We start from the raw sequence: 22,685 nt of genomic DNA on the forward strand, positions 1-22,685 counted from the left end.
GTAATATCTGAATGATTTGTTTGAAATTAAATTGATTTTTTTACGGTCTAAGTCGTATGTTGCAATTTTCTCAATTTGTATGGACGCCATGTTATTCGGTATGAGACGTCTTTAACAATTTTCTCCTTATAGACGCAACAGATGGAAGTAAGATTAGTAGTGATCAAAAGCGCTTTTTTATCGCATTAAGCCTATACCCCCTTTCATTTTTCGCGAACACTCCCTTTAAGTCTTACTCTTTGTGGCTAACCCAAAACGTTTAAATGTTTTATTTACACTGTATTGTTTATATCAAGATAATGCATAAATTAATTGGTTTAGGAGTTTCTGTCTGCTATACTTGAAGATGAACAACTCCAAACTCTTCTAAATCTTTACGATCAAATCAGCACAAATACATACAGACCTTTCAGGTACACACATGTACTGTACTGTACAGTACTGTATAAATTAATTTTTGTCGCTTTCGACTAAAGTATATTTATAATTTACTAATTCAAGCTAGATTTTTGAATATTTGAAGTTTTTTAGAAAATCAGAAACGTTTTGTTTAGATTTCCTCCATCAGATGCTTGTGAAAAACTGAAGGATGGATTAACAGCCCTTAATTACCTAGAGGTACACTACACTACACTACACTACACTACACTACACTACACTACACTACACTACACTACACTACCCTACACTATATTTATGTAAAGAGGAGACGGGTAAAAAAAACAATCACCCCAATTTTTTCGTCACAGATTCCTTGAATAAAAAATGAAAAAATAAACTTTTCGAACGTTATCACCAAGTAGAACAGTTAAAAGGATCTGACTTGATGTCACAAACTATGATTTATAACTCCTGTAATCTTTGAAACCTCATGAGGTAAAGCTTCGATATTTCAAACTACAACTTTTTGATCTCTTAAACTTTATTGTGTTGGCAAAACCTTAGACGCAAAATCTACTACTGTTATTTGCGCGCGAAGATTAAACTTAAGGATTCACCGATCCGTCACATAAGGGAATTGAGTTTTTGCCACAAATTCTGATGTTCTAATCCTAATATCTTTGCCATCCAATGCCGTAGACCTTATATATTTCAAACTATAAATTCTGTTAGATCAAATGATCTTAGTTTGAAATGTCATAGGTATGGACTGTCAGGATGTACAGATATAGGGATTAGAAAATTCGAGTTTGTTGCAAAGACTCAACTCCTTTCCAGTTCAGAATTGAAAAACCCAAAATCAGAAATGATTTCAATTTTCATAATTTGTATTGCTTTATTCGCGCCTTTTGTACCCCCTGGCCCGTCCCGGCCGTGATACCCCTTGTATGGTGGAAATGATATAAATGTGTTGGTAAAGTGTAAAGAGTAAAGATGGGATATTAAGACTCTGGTTTGCATAGTTTTCAAACAATTTCAAACTTTCTCCTCAGTTTCACAAAATTTAAAGGAAAAATAAAGTTTTACTGGGAAACTAGACAGAATGGTTTCTCAGTCTCACATTAGATTCTCTTTCTATTTTATCTTATTTAGCAAATATTTGTAAACTAGACATTCAGGACGCTCAGCGACTTCAACCATTTATTTCAAGTCTGTTTATCTAATTTTCCTAAACATTTTTAGTTCACGGTTCTAAACCAAGGATTTTTAAAAATCTGATCGACTTCATTGTTTACTCAATTCAAGCCTTACGGAGACTTAATAAGTAGGACATTTATAATATCGAGTAAAATTAAACTTAAAACTAATGTTTTTTCGTAAACACTGATTCGATCGTAATTAGTTCATTTAATGCTAATTTAAACGTCTGCGGACGTTTAATTTAGGACCGTTAAAGAAATACATCTGTCCTTACTTTTAGACATGTATATATTTGTAATGCAGACATCTAGGCACAATAATATGTAGACATGTGTTGTGCGTAGTGTATAGACATGCAGACAATTTTGACATGAATGAAAAAAAAGCATTTGATTGAGACATGTATCACAGTAAAAATGATTGTATAATACAAAAGAAATAAAGGACAAAACTTAGAGTTGCCAATGGAAAGATATTGAATTAGATACAATAAAACCTCCCAAAACGTTTTCACAACTAAAAATAAACATAAAAAATTAAGAATTATAACTTTGTAAACCGAACTGGACAGTACGACTGAATGCATATACAGAACATATGTTGTAACGGCATGGACCATGCAATTTTAGTGTGGTGTGCCTCCCAATATATTTAGTTTTCTCCTTGAATGAAAAGATAAGAGTTCCCCGAGTATTTTGTAATTTTCCATTTATATAAATGTTACATTTTATGTGATTACACCACGCTGCACCGCTGTAAATGCTCTTTCTAAAATAAAAGTATTTTCGAGAAAATATTTGCCTAGTTAGACTAGAATCCTCATGTATTTCCTCCCGAGAATAAAGAATTCTTTAAAAAAAAACATTATTTTTGTATTTAAAAATAAAATCCATAAGTTAGATCGTGTAAGGCTTGGCAGAGTTCCGGTAACGAACGAAGGATTAAATAATTAACGGAAATTTTCAAATCTTAACTCAGCTTTTAGTTCGACACAAAAATTAAAAAATAGCGAATGTAAAAAGTCCTATAAACGTGCCAAATTCTTTCTTATCAAAAAATAACAGATGTAATAAGTCCCATAAACGTGCAAATTCTTTCTTATTAAAAAATAACAGATGTAAAAAGTCCCATAAACGTGCCAAATTCTTTCTTTTTAAAAAATAACAAATGTAAAAAGTCCTATAAACGTGCCATATTTTTTTAATTAAAAAATAACAAATGTAAAAAGTCCTGTAAACGTGCTAAATTCTTTATAATTAAAAGACCAAATGGAATGAAGCAACTAGGCGCGATAGTTTCATAGTTTTATAATCTTAGATGGTTTGAAACTAGTTAAATTAAAAAAAAACTTATAATAAGTATATTTAGGCTCATGATGTTGTTGCTCACGAGGTGTATGGCGAGGAGGCGGTGAGGGTGACCCCGCCCCACTCCACCATCTCCTTGACCCTGGGGGACGAGGTAGAAGGTCCTAATGGAGAATGTCCTGATGTAAGTCCGTGGAAAGGGAGGAGGGGGGGGGGTGGGAAGTAATCAAGAACTTAGAATAATAGGGAGAGAAATAGTTCAGAATTGAAATCAATGAATTAGTTTTCTTACTGATCAGAGAACGTCAGTGCTAGATAACTATAGGTCTTGCTAAGAAAACAAACTAAATTTAAGATTAACCTAAACCGGGAATTTAAGTCGATATTTTAAAGTCCGACCTAAACTTAAGTTCCCGACGCATAGGATAATTTTAAGACGTATTTTTGTGATCATTGATTTTTTTATTTGTTTTGTTTTCTCTTAGTTCTTGTTGTCTTGTGTAGACTGTCCTCCTTATATTCAAGCGCACTCCCTTTTTCTCAAAAACCATTTTTTAAGTCACATAAACACACATTTAAGAGCACACAATAATACCTCTTTTCAGTTTTTACTATGTACACATTTTAATAATAAAAACGTAAAAATAATTTCATATTAAAATAATGCTGCTCTATCTATCAGCACCACAATAGTTAATTCCTGCCACTGAATCAGACAATTGCATTTCTTAATTCTAATACGTAACCAAACAAATTTGCTGCTCTCTTACACTTGTTCGTAAAATTAAATCTAAAGAGCTATGAGGTCACAAACTCGTTCTGGTAATACTGCTAGGGTGCCTTGCTTCCAGTTTAGAGTGAGGTGACTAGTAAAGCTTATAATCAGGCCATAGATCATATTGGGGATCAGCAAAGCCTTATATATAGCACTGTGCACGTATCATCATTAGCAACCCTATGCATTTACAAATAGCACTAAATATGAGTACTATTTTTACAATAGCAATTTTAAAAATAAAACTTACACACAAGAAAGCATCCAATTTAAATGAAACAATATTAATTTTCAATCGTCACTCATAAATAAAGAGATTTTATTTTTTGCAACCCAAGCCAAACCCCCCCCCCCCCCCCCAATTTGCACCAATATTTCACATTTACAAATTTCTGCACCATTTTTGCACATTTATGCACTATTCCATTGTACAAATTACAAATAAGCGTTTTAAAATTTACTTTTTTAAACATTAAGTTTGTGTCCAAAGCTTCATATTTTTGTTTTTTTAAAAATATAGAAATATGGCCAAAAATTATTGGGGAAAAAATCAATCAGATTTGTTTTTGGAATTTTGCTCAATTTTGGCTCCAAGACATGAAAAAAATGTCCAAACCAAATGTTCGAATAATTGGTATTTGTTGTGTCAGGATAATCTAAATGAGATCATGTACCCATCCTATGTACAAGGACGAAGTTTAGAAACGGCAGGACGGTCTACACTCGACAACCAGTACAGTCAGAAGGTACATGAGAACTTTATACAAAATAAGTTCAACGAAACAGGGTACACTTGCGCATCGAATTTTATGTATTCGGTTCTTTCAATACGTAGTAATTAGTAAAAAGTTGGATGTTCGCAGTCTAAACATGAATAAAACAAAAAGTAAAAAATCAAAAAATGTTTGAATTTTCAAAATGATTTAAGTAGGTTTTATTTGATCAACGATTTAATATTGAAGATAACAATTCACAGTAATAATGGTTAAGGTTTTAACAGTATTCTTACAAATTACACTCAACATTCTGAGTTGAAATAAGCTCAATAGAAACTAAATAAATTAATTACCTCAATCAATGTCCATGGACCTACCTAGGGACCTCCTAGAAGCAATCCTAAATGTCCTACCTAAAAATCTCCAGAAATATCAAATATGGTCCACCAAGTACTAGTCATGACCTCTAACAATGTTCATTGACCTGTAACCTGTGACCTCCGGCAATCATTAGTGGTTGACATCTTGATCTCAACTAATGTTCAATGACCAACCTAGTGACATCCAGCAATGTTCAATGGACTACCTGTGGACATTCAGCAATGTTCAATTACCTAGCACGTAACATCCAGCAATGTTCAATGACCTAGCATGTGACCACTAGCAATATTTGATGACCTACTTCTTGACCTCCAGTATTGTTAAATGATCAAACTCCTGACCTCTAGCATTGTTCAACGATCGAACTTCTGACCTCTAACATTGTTCAATGACCTAACCCATGACCTCGAACAATGTCCACTGACCTACTCCGTGACCTCAAACAATGTTCATTATTCAATGACCAATCTCGTGACATCCCGCAACGTGCAATGACCTACCTATTGACATCTAGCAATGTTCAATGACCTACCTATTGCCATCTAGCAATGTTCAATGACCTACCTATTGACATCTAGCAATTTTCAATGACCTACCTATTGACCTCTAGCAACGTGCAATGATCTACTTATTGACATCTAGCAATTTTCAATTACCTACCTATTGACATCCAGCAACGTGCAATGATCTACCCATTGATATCCAGCAACCTTCAATGACCTACCTATTGACATCTAGCAATGTTCAATGGCCTACCTCATGACTTCTAGCAATGTTCAATTACCTACCTATTGACACTCAGCAACGTGCAATGATCTACCCATTGATATCCAGCAACCTTCAATGACCTACCTATTGACATCTAGCAATGTTCAATGGCCTACCTCGTGACTTCTAGCAATGTTCAATGACCTAATTGATGACCTCCAGAAATGTTCAGGTTGAGAATGTGACGAGGGTGCGTCTTGTTCAGTTCCAACGAAATACCGATGAACCTATGGGTATCACGCTAAAGCTCAATGAAGAAGGTAGGATATCCTTGTTAAATCTTTAGTTTTAAACTCGCCGTAATTTATTTTAATTTTAACTGTTTTAATATAGAGATGGCCATTGAAAATTTGGATTATTTTCAAAATTCCTCAGAACTAGGTTAGTAATCCTTTCCTTCCTTTCAGATCTGTTAGAATGCAAACTTCATTAATTTTAGATTTTTATCATTTTTAACAAAACATTATTCATTGTTATAGCATGTCAGAGTACTTCTCTTAACTGACTAACTTACTGCAGTTTGTTATTGTTTACTAACAGTCGATTTGTTTTTGCTAATACAGAGCAGTTTCAAAACCAGGATTAAATTTAATCTAAAAGAATTGAAGATTCTAGATTTTTTACTACTTTTATTAGACACAAAAATGTTGAGCATGACTAAGAATCTCCCCTTTTTAGGTGAAGCTGAAGTTTAACAGAATATTTTAAAAAATCTCTGAATAAAGTATAAATGGCCATCTTTATTCCTAAATTATTTCACTAAATTAAATAATTAAACGTTTCCTGATAAAAAGTATATTTAGCTTAATTTATATTTATTTTCTTAAACTTTAAAGGAATTGTTAACGTAACTTTAAAGTGAAAACATTTAAGAAACTTGAATTTGGATCATTTTGCAAGATTAATCAGTAAAGAAATACAATTGAAAGAACTGATTTTGTCAGTTTTCTGACGTTTTATTAGTTTACCTCAAAATTGAAGTTTTTTTAAAACTTCGTATTTAAAACTTCGTTTTATTTAAAACTTCATTTTCAATTCCTTTAAGTTGCTTTTAGATCCGTTGGACATTTTTTCTTAGTTTAGCTGCATGATCAAATCAAAAACTGGAAATATGTGTACTGTGTAATAATTATTTAATTAAAATACTTTTCAAAAAATTACATTTTTGCTTTCCTTTGCATCGACAAGGAAAGTTTATGTAGACTAATTTCTTATTTTTTTTTTCTTTATTTTTTTATTTGACTCCTGATCTATAATTATACTACAAGGTGTCCCAAAAAACATGGGAATTCAGTGACGAATTCGATATCGTCTTTATGAATAATTCTTTGATTTAGTATAGTGATACCTACTGAGAAAGCTGTAATCTGTAAGAGTTTCGTCTGCTATGTTTACATTTTGTTTGTTTATGTTTTGACTGCAACCGGTTGTACTTGGTAAAACAAGAAAATTACAGTATACAAACAGAGTAAACTTGTCCATATTCACTGTTCATCTTGCGGAGACATTATAGACACATCTTTTCAGTCTTTTACCCTATTCATTAAATAAACTCTAGCAGACATAATAATATTATGGCTTTTGAAATTAGGTATTACAATGCTAATTCATAACAAAGACGATATCGAATTCGTCACTTAATTCCCATGTTTTTTGGGACACCCTGTACAATAATAACCAGAAAACTGTGGAATGATGACATTTCTTCTTTAACTCATGAAATGAAACGGGTTTATTCTGTAATTGTTGAAACAAAACTATTCTGTTCATAATTTTAATTTATTTATAAAAACTGTTAATCCTTAGAAAAATTTATTTCTTGAAAAATAAGACAAAAAATATAATACAACGATGGCGGCATTGCTCAACCCACTAACCTCAGCCTCAAGAAAGTAATTTTCTTAACACTCCCTTACCTTTTGACGAGGATGGGAAGAATGAGCTCAGAAAAGGATGGGAAGAAGGAGTTTTGATTAGGATGGGAAGATGGAGTTTTGATTAGGATGGGAAGAAGGAGATTTGACGAGGATGGGAAGAATAAGTTCTGAAAATGATGGAAAGAAGGAGTTTTGATTAGGATGGGAAAAATGAGTTCTGAAAAGGATGGGAAGAAGGAGTTTTGATTAGGATGGGAAAAATGAGTTCTGAAAAGAATGGGAAGAAGGAATTTTGATTAGGATGGGAAAAATGAGTTCTGAAAAGGATGCGAAAAGGGAGTTTTGATTAGGATGGGAAGAATGAGCTCTGAAAAGGATGGGAAGAAGGAGATTTGACGAGGATGGGAAGAATGAGTTCTGGAAAGGATGGGAAGAAGAAGATTTGACGAGGATGGGAAGAATAAGTTCTGAAAAGGATGGGAAGAAGAAGATTTGACGAGGATGGGAAGAATAAGTTCTGAAAAGGATGGGAAGAAGGAGATTTGACGAGGATGGGAAGAATAAGTTCTGAAAAGGATGGGAATAAGGAGTTTTGATTAGGATGGGAAAAATGAGTTCTGAAAAGGATGGGAATAAGGAGTTTTGATTTGGATGGGAAAAATGAGTTTTGATGAGTTTTGACCTTGAATATGGGAAAAATAAAGGGGATTTCGAGGGGAGAGGGGGGTTAGTTAAGGGAGGATGATGTAAAAAGTTTAGAGTGAATGAGTAGAAGAGTATGTAAATGGGGTTAGTTATCTAATTAGGAGAGGATTATGTATCCTCCCACGGGAATAAATGGAATCAATATGTTTTTATAAACATCGTTATATATTTATTTATTCATTAAAAGGAGAAACTCTAGTTTTATAGCCAATGTTAGCAAGATAAGGAGGTTCTACTTTAAGCAACGTATATTAATATTGACTTCTTACTTACATAAGCAAAGTATCTGAGTTCCAAATTTATAATCCATGCATCTTTCCAACCTTAGGATGTAAATCTTTGATATTTCAAACTATTTTATCTAACATTAATTATCAGAATTCTACGACTTAGGATAGGGATTAAAACATCTGTGTCTAGAACTAAGTTCCTATTTGTAGAAAATTTACCTGCAGTCGATCTGAATAGACATATTTTTTTCTAATCACAAAGTCTCAAAAAATGTTTAAAAATTATAAACGTCCATGTCGACATGTTCTCGAAATATGGGTTGAAACAGCGGAGTGATTGTTGTTTTCGCTCATTCTGGTATTTTGAAATAAATACCCATAGCTGGGTAGCTGGGTTTGTGATAAATACAGCAATCCCCATATTTGTTAACCTGAACATACCTAGATATACATGAGCTATGTAACATGATTAAAACATGCTTTGTGATTAGATTAACTACGTTTATATCTATATGTTAATCTTCTAAATACGTATATTCAAAAAAATTTATATATGTGAAGATAGCTTAACTACGTTATATCTATTCTCGCTAATCTATATATAAATTTGGCTTGTCTGTTTGGGTGTTTGTTTGTTTGTCTGTTTGTATCCAATAAACGTCAAAACGGCTGAACCGATTTTTTGTGGGACATCTTGGGACCCCAGGGAAGGTTTATGATTGAAATTTTAAAAATTTGTGTTTTAAAGGTTTTTAATTTTGTAAAAAAATTAAATTTTTGAAAATCCGCGAATTTTTTTTTAAAAATCCGCAAAATTTTTTTCATCTTTGTTTTGAAATGTAAACAAAAAGAACATGTTCACAATTAAAATAGAAGATGGGCGCGAAGCGCCCTAAAAGCCTAGAAAGAATGGCGCGAAGCGCCTTGAATTTTTAGTCTTATAAATACGTACATTAAACTTAAATATATCGACATAGAACTTGTAATCACGTCGAATCAAGTTAACTTGTAAAATAAGTTATCTATAATAAATTAGTTTATATAGAGACTCCACATTAAACGGTGTTGAGAGTAATTTTGTACTGGTTGTAACATACGAGCTGGGATCATTGCTTGAGATTTGGCATTGATCGATTCAGATCTTGTTTGATAGCTACGCTTGTGTCCCTGTGTGACATTTAGAGCCGAATAGTCCTTGTCGAAACATTCAAGCTGAAATTGCGTCTAGAGATTTGGCATTGATCGATTCAGAGCTTGTTTGATAGCTACGCTTGTGTCCCTGTGTGACATTTAGAGCCGATAAGATTGTGTTCATTGGCTTGACATTGATCGCTGAAGAGTTTGTGTCCTGGTTGACATTTATAGCTGATGGGTTGTACCTGGACTGATACAGTTCTAGGCAAAGTTTTAAGAGTACAGCATTTACTACATTGGTAATTCTTGAACATTTTTTAATAAGTGACAAAAGACAAGTTGAGGTGACAATAATTCTGTTTTTATTAGTGTTTAATGTAGGTTTGTAACATTCAAGGTCGAAGGTTTTAAATCTGAAAGGGAATCTCCTAGCTTTGTTTGTAATGTATGTCTTGGATTTTTCTACGGTGATATTGTTCCTTCGATTTTTATGCTCTATGTGGGCCCATTTTGAATTAAATTTCAAACTTTCTCATAACAAGATAATAATCTATAATCTATTTTCACTTTTTCGGAATTTTAAAAATTCCTGCGGACTCTTCTCTGTGATGTTATAGTATTTTTTTATTTTCTGGGTACAATCCTATTTTCTGGAAATTAACAAAGTTTTTATTCAATTTTCCAACTGCCTCTCTTATCTAACTTCCCCTTCCGTATTCCTCCATCACCCCTCCATATTCCATCACCCCTTCATTTCCATCCCGCCCATTCCTCCACCCTCCCCCCCCTTATTCATTATACTCTCTTCAATTATTTCTGCTTCTTTCTTTCCTCATAAGTATTGCTTTCCCCTACTTGCACCCCGCCCCCCTCCCCTTCTCCTCATCCTCTTCCTTATCCTGTAAAACCTTTTTTTCCAAGCCGTCTCTCTCTTACTTTCTGTTTTGTTCTTTAAATTCCTGCCCTCACCCCCTCCTCCTCATACAAATTTTATCACATCCTTTATTGTTCTTTCATTGCCCCTCCCCCTACTTTTTCTTTGCTCTATTCCACTTAATTGGTGCTCCCCCTCCCCCCAACCGCCACCTCCTCTTTCTTGTCAAATTCCATTTTTTTGTTCTTTCTTCCATTGCCTCCCCCCTCTCCTTTATTTAAGTAATTGCTCTGATACAGATTGTAATTAATGTCTCTTTTCATGATAAATAGAATCTGCAGTCTGCAGAATAAATAGAAATATACAGGGTAGAATAGAAATCTCTTGGATGAAGATTTCAGATTCTTTCGAACTAACACTCTTTTCTAGAGCGTTTTCTCTCAGAGAATTTTTTTTAGAATTAAGATAATTTGTCAGGATTAAAAATGTCTACAGATTAGCGACAAGTAAACACAAATTAAAGAATCAAAGGTTGTGGCAAAAACTCAATTCCTTTGCGACTTTCTTCCAATCCCAGATTCATATTGTACATTTTACATAATGGAATTAAGAAAACGGAACTAACAACTTATCACTTTTGAAGGGAAATCATGATTTCAAATTATTCTCCCCTGAATTAGAATCAAACAGGGAGGGTTGGGTTAAAAACAATTTATTTTTTGCTTATCATGCAGTTTGCTTTAACATTAATCCGGAAGATAAAAGTGTTTAAGGTCAAAAATGGATCCAGAGACCGACATTTTGCATTTGGCATTCTAGTGCGTACTTTTCGTTTTAGACGGATAACGTAAACTCCTGAAGAATAAACAAGAGATACTAGAATTCTTGACAAATAAGAAGGCTAAAAAATTGGTATATAAGAGATTTCAAATGTACATGTCAGCTTTCATAGTTGAGACACTTAATCGCTTTCAATCTAAAGTTTCCGCGTGAATATGGAATTTATGTGCTATATAGTTCTGACGTTTGGGATAACTTTTATATTCATATAAGGTCGAGGTTAAAGCATTATAGATGATATAATACATAAAGAGTATGTTGGAACTTGGATCCCTCGACATTCTACAAAACAGTGTTTTCCTTGGCAACACAAAAAGTTTCTTATTGACAACATAATAATGATATAATTTTCTCTCTTCCCTTTATCACATTAATAAACATATATGAATATATATTTTAGGGAAGTGTATTGTAGGGAGGATAATGCATGGTGGCATGATACATAGACAGGTTAGTAGGCTTTCACTTTGGATTATAGAAGAGGGGGGGGGAGGGGGGAAGAATATTTTTTTTTTACTTTCTTACTTTGAAATTCATTTTGTAAAAATCGATAGAAAAATGTGTTGAAAAGTTTTTTATCTCTAGATAGATATATATTTGATATCTAGGCAACCATACATGTAGATAGTTATATATACATATATTTGATATCTAGGCAACACTACATGTCGGAGATGAGATTAGAGAAATAAATGGGATTAGTGTTGCAAACCAATCTATAGAGTCTCTTCAGAAACTGCTCAGAGAAGCCAGGGGTAGCGTCACATTCAAGGTAACCAGGCAGTTTTACAACATTTCAAGCTGTTTAAGGCAGGGTCATTAAAAAAAATCTTATTTTCAGATTGTTCCTTCCTACCGATCTGCACCTCCACCCTGCGATATATTTGTTAGAGCACAATTTGAATATGATCCTTTAGAAGACGACCTTATACCTTGCGCCCAGGTATATCTATATAATAAAGCTCGATCGCTCATATATATATATATTAGGATGTATGTATGTATATATATATATTTATGTGTCAGCTATAGCTGGCCAAATGGCTGGACCGAATGGCGTAACATGTTGTTAGGGAACCCTTTAATACCGTGAATTCTTTCCGGATACTTCAGCTAGTTTTACATATTTTCTGCTGTTGGAGGAGGGGGGGGGGAATTTATTCCATGTCTTCAAGAAAACGAACATACAAAAGTGGCGATAAAATAGCTTACATAATATTTACTGTGAACTAGACAGAAGAAGATATTACGACTTTGTGACCTCGTAACTTCTCCAGTTTATATTTAAGGCACAAGACTGAGAAACGCAACTGTTAATCTTGTTGCATATTAGAAATTTAAAACATTTTCTTTTTCTCTCTAAGAGGAGTTTTGATTGATTTATAAACCTATTATCAATTCGTTCCGTATTGCTGAAAAAGCCTATTGCCTTCTATAACTTTTACTTATTTTTGTTTGCCTAAATAGAAAACTGCTGACTGCTGATCTTCTTTATGTATTTCCGTGTTAAAACAATGAGTGTTGTGTGGTGGGCAACAATAGACATAAAAGATATTACTGGAAATTATATATTTACATACCATGTTCAAACGCAGTCTGTATTCTCTTAGATATATATGCACCCCAAGTGAGAACATTTATTTAAAATTAAAATCATTAATTTTATTTCAATACAGTGATCGGCATTTATATCAATACAATGAAGACGACTTTTCTTTTTTACGTTTTTATTATTAACAAGCTTTTTATCAAATTGTAAGTTAAAAAGTAAACATTTAAAAATCTCTTTATTGACAGCATCTCTTTGTTCCCAAGCTGGTTGAATCTGTTAATTAACAGCATCTCTGTGTTCCGAAGCTGGTTGAATCTGTTAATTAACAGCATCTCTTTGTTCCCAAGCTGGTTGAATCTGTTAATTAACAGCATCTTTTTGTTCCCAAGCTGTGTGAATCTGTTAATTAACAGCATCTCTTTGTTCCCAAACTGTTTGAATCTGTTAATTAACAGCATCTCTTTGTTCCCAATCTGTTTGAATCTGTTAATTAACAGCATCTCTTTGTTCCCAAGCTGTTTGAATCTGTTAATTAACAGCATCTCTTTGTTCCCAAGCTGGTTGAATCTGTTAATTAACAGCATCTCTTTGTTTCCATTTTTATGTTTGTCCAACCTGTTTATAAGCTTAGTAGAAATCAAAAGTCGTCTTCATTGCATTGATATATTGTATTGACGACTGAGTAAAGTTTCTTTCGTGCAAACAATAACAAAAGTATAAAGGTTATAGATATAAATTTAAAGCTATTATATTAAGAACTAAAATGTGCACACTCTGAAGCATAACTTTATCCGGATTTTGTAAATTGTTTTAAACTAAAGCTTGATGAAAGCGTGTTTAAGTTGAAGCCAATGAGGCCGACGTTGCAACACTTCAAAGTCAACTTGGTTTTGAAATTGACGCAAAATTCTAGTATCTGTAGATCTCTGAGAAATCTATTCAAAATAGCAATAATCCAATATTGTTACACAGGCGGGTATTCCATTTAACATTGGCGATATTCTTCAAATAATCAGCAAAGACGACCACAACTGGTGGCAGGCGAGGAAAATGGCGGCAGCGAGCTCAGCTGGACTGATACCAAGCCCTGAATTACAGGTAAAATGTATTCATATATTTTAAATAAACATAAAATTGATAAAAACCGAGTAAGAAAAACGGGATAGATACTTTCTTTAAAAATATCCATCTCGTTTTTCACTTATTTTTGTCAATTTTGAGAATTTGATTGTTGAAGGAAATTAAGATTGCTCAATTTGATATTTCTTATATTAACAATATTCTGTGCTACCCCAGACAGGTTTTCTAATAAAGAGTATTTCACTGACATAATTTCACCTTTAAAACCTGATGCCAAAACCCAAAGCATTTTTGTATTTTTGTATTTTAAATTTTAGAAATTGTTGCGAAAAGCCATCTTGAATTAAACTGATACTTTTAATTTGAATCTCAATCTGTCAAATTTTATGCAGAAACCGTTATCTGTTTGCGAAAAGCGTTTTATTTTTCCCAAAGAGATAATATTTTAGTATTCTATATCTATTTATCTTAGCTATGTACCTTACATATCTACGAGCTGTGCAATCGGTGCCAAACTTGCAGAAAAATCTTTTTTAGTTAGTCAATAAATCTCGTGAATTTCCTACTAGCCTAATGATGTATCTAAACTACCCACTTTACTTTAAGTGGGCAAAGTGAAAAGCCAGAGTATAGTATATATGTTCCATAATTATATATTTCACATTTTTGTTAAATACTAAACTCTACAATAAATAGTTTTGAAGAAGAAGAATAATTGATCTAAACAAATGAAAAGTTGTGTTCAGAATTCAAATAAGCGAACTATTATTTTGATAGTTATATTTAGATATCAAACACCTTTCACAAGTCCAAACTAGAGACCTTCATTTTTAAAAGGAGAAAATGACAGTGGCTTATACCAACATTCAGCTAAACAATATTAAAATTAAGCAAAGCATATGTTCCTTATGAACCTTCATGTAATCATCTATATAAAGTTTGTCAGTTTGTTTGTTTGTCCGATCATAACTCGAAAACCCCTAGACCGATTTGTCTCAATTTTTGATTGGGGAACTCGGGAGAGCCATGGGAATGTTCTTAGCTTGGTTTTGAGATTCTAAGTTGAGTGGGTCGACTCTAATTGCGAAAATTTTTCAAGTGAGGGTAAATGGCGAAAGTAACTTTTGGTAATCTTGGCAGCGCTGGGTTCCCAAGCTAGTAGATAAATAGAAAACCTCCCCCCCCCCAAAAAAAAAAAATAGTAAACTTCTTTTGGCTAGAAAGTAAATGCTTACAGGTTAAATACCCTTTTCTGTAAATATTTTTTTCTTAAAAACAAAAGCGTTTCCTTATATTAAGAGAAATATTACTTTATAGAATACTTGCTGAAGGGCCCGGAGTTGCCCGTGGAAAAAAAATTTTTTTAAAATAGTTTTAAAAACCTAAAACACCCCACGGCCACCCATGAGTGTCCAAAAAAAATCTCAGCCCAATCGGTCCAGCCGTTTGGCCGGCTATCGGTGATATATATAGGAATGTCTCGTTTTATTATATATATAGATTGATTAGTTTTTTTCTTATGGAAATCCTTTTACTGTAATCTTTATAGCTTTCTCTTTATCCTGCAGTACTATAATGTTTAACTTTGTTTTGTAAGAAGTGCTCAATACCTGAAAGATTGAATATTGAATATGGTTTTGCTTGCATAGAGTTTTATCCTAGGGTTCTTTTCCTACTTTCCTACCATTTTATACATTTTATACATTTTATACATTTTATACATTTTATACAGCAATCCTTCATCCGAGCAAACTAATATAAAAAGCAAGATTTTGAACTTCAAAATCAAATGTATACAGGGTGAGTAAAAAAATGGGATTATATTGATGTTTTGGACAAAATTTTCTAAATTTTTGTTGAGGCATAAAAAATATTTTGAATGTAAATTTGCATCAAATGTTTTCAATTAAATTATATCCTTGAACTGTTCTGACTCTGAAATAATTGGCTTTCATTTTTTGGTATATCTCATTCAATTTTTGAAAGAATACACATTTTCCCAACAATTTAAAAATTGGTTTCGCGAATTTATTTTCCATGGTACCAAAAATATTTTTTGTTTGTTTTATTTATCACATTTTTTTGTAAAGCTTAAAATCCGAACAAAATAAAAATTTTTGAACAAAACATCGATAATTCCGGGTTTTTTATTCACACTGTAAAGGAAGGGTTATATTTATTACAAAAACAAATTTGAAACCTAATATTTTAGGAAATAAATGAAATTTAGAATAAATCTTTTTTCTTTGGAAGGTAAATAAAGTTCTAAATATGAAATATTACGTTCTGGGGCTGGGGTTCATGATAGGAATACCATTGAGGTATATTTTATATATAGAGTTTTAGTCGATAGGATACAGATACAGATATATACTGTTAGATACTGTTAGATACTGTTAGATACTGTTAGATACTGTTAGATACTATTAGATACTGTTAGATACTGTTAGATACAGTAAGATACTATTAGATACTGTTAGATACTGTTAGATACTGTTAGATACTATTAGATACTATTAGATACTGTTAGATACTGTAAGATACTGTTAGATACTGTTAGCTACTGTTAGATATTTCTAGATACAGTTAGATAGACTGTATGTGTTATGTACTGTTAGATACTGTATGGACACTGTTGCTGTTCCAAAAATGTGCTTGCCAGTCGGATCGCTTCACGTACTAGGATAATAGAGCGTCGGGAACCCCGTCGGTCGCAGGGTGCAATTCAAACTGCCCTTAAAGATACAAAAAGATACAATTAGATTTAATTATTTAATTAGACACAATAAGATACAATTAGATACAATTAGATACAATTAGATACAATTATATACATATTAGATACAATTAGATACAATTATATACAATTAGATACAATTAGATACAATTAGATACAAACAATTGATAAATTTAAAAACATAACATAATTTCTTAATTTAAAATTTCCCAAATTTAGGAATGGCGGATAGCTTGTCAGACACAGGAAAGTTCTAAGAAAGAACAGATAAACTGTTCAATATTTGGAAAGAAGAAAAGAATACTCAAGGAATTTAAACATTATAATTTAAATAAGTTTTGTGTTCTGGATCCCGGGATTAAGCAGTTATTAATCCACATCATTATTCGAAGATTTAAATTAATTCCTCTTGAATACTTAATTACAGGAGGAACTTATTGACCTTGTATCTCCTCTAGTTTTTATTCACGTTCAAGTATGAGAAAGCAAACATATTCTGTTACAGATTACAGGAGGGACTTATGTACCTTGTATCTCCTCTAGTTTTTATTCACGTTCAAGTATGAGAAAGCAAACATATTCTGTTACAGATTACAAATTAAAAACACGTTATTGGTGTGTTCGTTAGCTCTTCTGTAAGGGGAGTTTTGATTAAAAAGAGTTCAATAGAACTTGAAATTTACTTTAGTTTGATGTGAACAGGATTAATTATAAATTAAAGAATCAAGATCATTACCTTAAAATTTAAAGTTTAAAAGTTAAAGTTAATCTTGAAATCAAGCATTGTAGGTTAGCGTTGTTTTACTTAAAAGTTTCGACTTCTGGTTCAGGTTTTACTTCATTTACTCACCACGGGCAGCCGTAGTACATTTGAATTTCTGAGCCGGGTCAACCTTTCCGGTCCCAGTTTGTACTGTACCAGCTCTATGGACAGGACTAGCCGGTACAACAAGGTTTACGCGGTCAGACTTTATGCTTCATATAGGTTAAATTTTCATTTACTAAAGGGGCAGAGGTGCGTGTCACAACAGATAATACTTCATTATCGACCTATACCTCTTCAAATTTTACCATCCTAATGTTTGACTATGTAATATTTTAAAATACAAATTTATGCCTTTTCTGAACACAATCAATGTTATTAAAAACCTACTAGGGACGTAATTTCCGAAATCAAATTCAGTTTCTAAACTTTCATCTTTTTAGAGAAGTACAATTAATTTCTATTTTTTTTTAAATATTTATGCACCACAGTTTGTGGGCAATGAAAAGTATTTTAGATTTTTAAATTTTAATTTGTTATGAATAATATAGCACTAAAATTATTACTGTTATTTTCCAGGGTACACGTTTGCTCTAACATTCTGTAATTAATAAATAATACACATTTGGTGTACAATCTGTATATATTTGAGATACAATACACTCTGTACAAATTACTACAGTGATAACCCGAAAACAATGGAAAGGGAAGACGACATTACAGAAATAATTAAGTTTATTTGCTGTTGTTACAAAGCAAATGCTTTGCTAGACACTTATTAAATCACTGATTTAGTTAAATGGGTCTGTTTACACTGCACAATTACTGTGTCTTATGCTCTTTGGATATTCATTGATTCTAAAAATCTTCTTCCTATGACAGAGTGTTCTGGTTATCATTGTGTAATATGAATATTTGAAATAAAAAAATACTTTTGTCTCATATTTGAATTTAATTCACATATGTTATTTGGTTGAAGATCTCTTATAAAACTTGAATATTACTGATGTTTAAATATTAGGATAAATACTTAGCCAAACATAATGCAGTGTTTGATCAACTGGATCTAGTCACGTATGAAGAGGTAAAAATTAGAAATTCAGAACTCTTATTAAAGGGACTGTACACTTAAATTCATGTAATAAATCTGATTTAATTTTTGACATATTTTTTCCACCAGTTTTACTTTACTATATTTCTTTCAAATGTTCAAATTTTCAATATATTATATTCACAAGATTGCACAATCATCATAATAAGCTTTGTAAATTTAGGTTGTCAAGCTTCCTGCGTTTAAGAGAAAGACTTTGGTGCTACTTGGTAATATTTTACACCATTGTCTGTAATACGTTTAGATCAAGGGAGGGTTCAAACCAAGGGAGGGTTCAAACCAAGGGTAGGGTTCAAACCAAGGGTAGGGTTCAAACCAAGGGTAGGGTTTACACCAAGGGAGGGTTCAAACCAAGGGTAGGGTTTAATCCCAGGGTAGAGATTTAACCAAGGGTAGAGTTCAAACCAAGGTTATGGATTAAACCATGGAAGGGTAGGATTCAAAACTTGGGCGGGGGATCAAACTAAAGAGAGGGGGATTAATAATTCTTTATATCAATGATAGGATTTATCTTTAAACTAAATTTTTTTTTTATTATTTTAAATTTCATTTTTTTGAGATTCAGGCTTTACAGTCTGTTATTCTAGGTGCTCACGGTGTAGGAAGACGACATATAAAGAATAGTCTGATAGCCTCCCATCCAGACCGCTTCGCCTACCCAATACCTCACACCACTAGGTGACTATATAATACGCTGAACAGTGTAAACTATACATATATATTGTTTGAAAACAACACGTTTCCAAACAATACAGAATTCAGGATACAGGATACAGAATTCAGGATACAGGATACAGGATACAGGATACAGGATACAGGATACAGGATACAGTATACAGGATACAGGATACAGGATACAGGATACAGGATACAGGATACAGAATGCAGGATACATGATACAGAACACAGGATACAGAACACAGGATACAGAACACAGGATACTGAACACAGGATACAGGATACAGAACACAGAATACAGGATACAGAACCACCTGTTTTTTTTTGCAGTAAACTTCGTCGTTTGTAATCCAGCACTTCGAGCAAATAAAGAATTCAATTGGAACTTTATTTGAACTCGTAAATTTTATTTCAAGATGCTCTTTCTATAGAATAATATCAATAAATTAGGTTATTCCTCTTCTCCATATATCTGCAAGGGTTCATGTATTTAGAACGTGCATGTTTCTGAGTTGTACAATATGTACGGTTTATATTTACATAAAATATACATTTTTATACATTTGTTTTTATTTGTTTATATATGGTTTCATGTTTCACCATTAAACTAAGCTAAATGTTGAAAAAGAAATTTTAGAAAGAAAGCTAGTTAAATTAACTCAAACCATTGTTTTGGCCTAACTAAGCATATAATTAAGACATTAATGTGTAATTAAGAAGATGTTTTGCTAATTAACAGAAAATTGTATTCTGTATAGAAAATTAACTTTTACTTCCCATTACTTTCTTGTATTCATTCTTTAATAATCCATTAAACTCATTTAATCCCATTCCGCCCTCCTCCAAATTTAATCCCTTGTCGTAATCCCTTCCAACCCCCTTAATTCCCTTTCTATGGTCTATCTCAACCATATTCTACATATATTAATCCCACCCTGCCTTGAAATCCCCTGAGACCCTGCTGTACATTATAACTTCACTTTCCATATAAGATCTAAACATGACATGTTAAATAAATAGATCCAGGGGGGGGCACACTCAACTCATGTACATTTGAATCTGAACAGACCTTGTTTGTACTGGCCCGCCCGGCACACCAACTTAAGTAAGCTGGTCTGGTGTGTGTACTGCCCAGCCCGGTACACCAACTTGAGTAAGCTGGTCTGGTGTGTGTACTGGCCCGCCCGGTACACCGTAACACCAACTTCAGTAAGCTGGTCTGGTTTGTGTACTGCCCCGCCCGGCTGCATCTGGTTAAATTTACAATCAGTTAAGCGGGAATTATGCGATGGGCGGGGAAGCTGACGAAAAGACAGATTAGTTTAGAAAATTATTACAAGATGTCTCTGTTTCAGAGGTGCTAGGAGGGAAGAGGAGAATGGGAAGAACTACTATTTTGTGTCACAGAACGAGATGATGGCGGATATTGCTGGAAATGAATATCTAGAATATGGTGAGTAGGGTTTATTCTTTTTTTAAGTCTTTAAGGTTCCATTTATTTTCAATGAATCCTGCTTTTCTAAAACTTCTATGCGCAGGTCTATGTTACTCTGAGAAAAAATAGAATCAATGGAAAAGAATGATAACGATATCGTCGTTTTATATTGTTGATTTCGGACTATTTTCTTCGTTGTCTCTGCTGCATAAGTTTGCAATTAAAAATAATAAATTTTTAGGTATAAAAACTAGTATATCTCATTATTCCATATTTGGATAGATATTTAATTTTCATATATAAAAATTACGTCAAATAAATTTATGCTGTTCCTCTAAACTTCTCTTCAATGTACAATGTACATAGTTAGATGATTTTCAAAATAGAAATAAACCTTAAAGAACGTCTTTATCAACTTTTGCCTGTATAATAAATCTAAAATAAATTGTGTCTAAGAACTCAGAAAGTTGTTGAGAAGTAGATCATCAAAAATATTGGTTCTCACGAACCCTCATCTTTTCTCATACAGGAGGTCTCAAAAAACATGTTAAACATTTTCTATATTTTTATTTCTTTATTGAGATTAAGTAAAGAGTCAATTAATTAACGTTGTCCTTTCCAAAAATGTTAAGTAAAAAGTTTGATAATTTTTGGAACTCACTGTAGAATCTGAGTTGAGTATATTATGGTTCGGTTTGCATGATTTAGTGCAAGGTTAAGACTCCATCATTAGGATAAAGAAATATTTAGAAATGCTCTTCCCAAGATGTCTGGGTATTATGTTGCTTATATTTAAACTACCCAGCTGAACGTTTTGGGTTTATTTTTACGTAGTACCACTGCCAGACCATTTTTTGGCAGCTAAAGCAAGTCGTTTAAAGATTTTAATAACGGCAAACATGACAGCATACAGAATCCACTTATTGTGAGGGTAATAATGCTACATCCACCCCCCCCCCCTAAAGATTTTGTGGCAATGTTTAGATGTTCGAAAAAAAAGTTGCAGAAGTTTATCACTTTCTCAATTAACTTTTACTTTTGATGACAAAATAATTTTTATCCTTGGTTTTCCGTTTAAGTTTATGTTTATGTTTAATTTATCTCATCTCCAGTATTCTTTTTATTCTTAAGTATGTACATTATTATTTATATATTTATGTACAGGAACACATGAGGACTCTATGTACGGTACAAAGCTGGAAACTATTCGAAATATTCATTCGGACGGACGTATGGCAATCTTAGACGTCGAACCTCAGGTTATTTCATTTTTTTTAAAATTCCCATTACTTTACCGTCTTCAAACTGCCTTTTTTCTTTGTTTGATTATTTTGTTTAGATATTTGCATTTTCAAAAAACATAAATGTCAACATTTGTTATGGAAAATTTTTCATCTTCTACCATCCATAAACCTTCACTATATTGTCATGTGAGTGCCATGTGAGTTGCCTGATCGGTACAGCCGTTCTGACGTTTTTTGGATACAGACAGACAAGCAAAGTATATTAATAAATGAGAAGATTAGATATATTGTGAAGATCATTAAATTCCTCTTTAACCTTGAGACTTATTGATATTTGAAAAGAAAGATTTGATCTGAACCAGCCAATGGTATTGTTATTGTTGATGTAAAAGGATTTGTGGAAACGTATTTGGTAGATTTGATGTGTACAATAAACACTTTTGCTAACAGAGAGGGGATTTTCTTTACAGAGAATTTTTCAAAGGTTTAGCACTGTAACTGTTACAATGATATTTCAAAGACCATGAAAATATGCAAATTTGGGTAAAGTGTAAAATATAAATATTTTTTTACTTTTGAGAACTGAAGTATAAATTAAGAAAAATTGAATAAAACGATTAAAATATCAAGAAACAATTGGAAAATTTAAAAAATTGGAATTTCACATGGTGATCGGAGTTAATTTTAATAAGTGAATATTTCAGGCGTTAAAGATTTTAAGAAGTGCTGAATATGCTCCATATGTCGTCTTTATCGCCTCACCCTGTTTACAGACCATACAGGTAAATATTCTATTGATCTATCTATCTATCTACAGGGTGATCCAGAAAAAATAGAAATTAGGATTTTATAGCCCCTTTAATCTTTTGAAATTACTTTAAAATGTGCCCTAATATA

At 32.6% G+C, this 22,685-nt stretch overlaps 1 protein-coding gene across 1 annotated transcript in view; it reads left to right on the forward strand.

Annotated features, from left to right (window-relative positions):
* The window catches only part of LOC111700820 (peripheral plasma membrane protein CASK), a 44,397-nt gene that overhangs the window by 13,796 nt on the left and 7,916 nt on the right, over positions 1-22,685 (forward strand). Inside the window, exons 16-31 of the mRNA XM_023471874.1 lie at positions 347-413; positions 555-618; positions 2,950-3,072; positions 4,314-4,409; positions 5,701-5,788; positions 11,589-11,638; positions 11,844-11,960; positions 12,030-12,131; positions 13,713-13,838; positions 16,777-16,866; positions 18,342-18,404; positions 18,595-18,640; positions 19,019-19,109; positions 20,465-20,562; positions 21,709-21,803; positions 22,493-22,570. Of these exons, the coding sequence (XP_023327642.1) occupies positions 347-413; positions 555-618; positions 2,950-3,072; positions 4,314-4,409; positions 5,701-5,788; positions 11,589-11,638; positions 11,844-11,960; positions 12,030-12,131; positions 13,713-13,838; positions 16,777-16,866; positions 18,342-18,404; positions 18,595-18,640; positions 19,019-19,109; positions 20,465-20,562; positions 21,709-21,803; positions 22,493-22,570 (1,394 nt within the window). The remainder of the gene's footprint in view (positions 1-346; positions 414-554; positions 619-2,949; positions 3,073-4,313; positions 4,410-5,700; positions 5,789-11,588; positions 11,639-11,843; positions 11,961-12,029; positions 12,132-13,712; positions 13,839-16,776; positions 16,867-18,341; positions 18,405-18,594; positions 18,641-19,018; positions 19,110-20,464; positions 20,563-21,708; positions 21,804-22,492; positions 22,571-22,685) is intronic.

Source organism: Eurytemora carolleeae, unplaced genomic scaffold, assembly GCF_000591075.1.
Source record: "Eurytemora carolleeae unplaced genomic scaffold, Eaff_2.0 scaffold81, whole genome shotgun sequence".
NCBI classification, from domain to species: Eukaryota; Metazoa; Arthropoda; class Copepoda; order Calanoida; family Temoridae; genus Eurytemora; species Eurytemora carolleeae.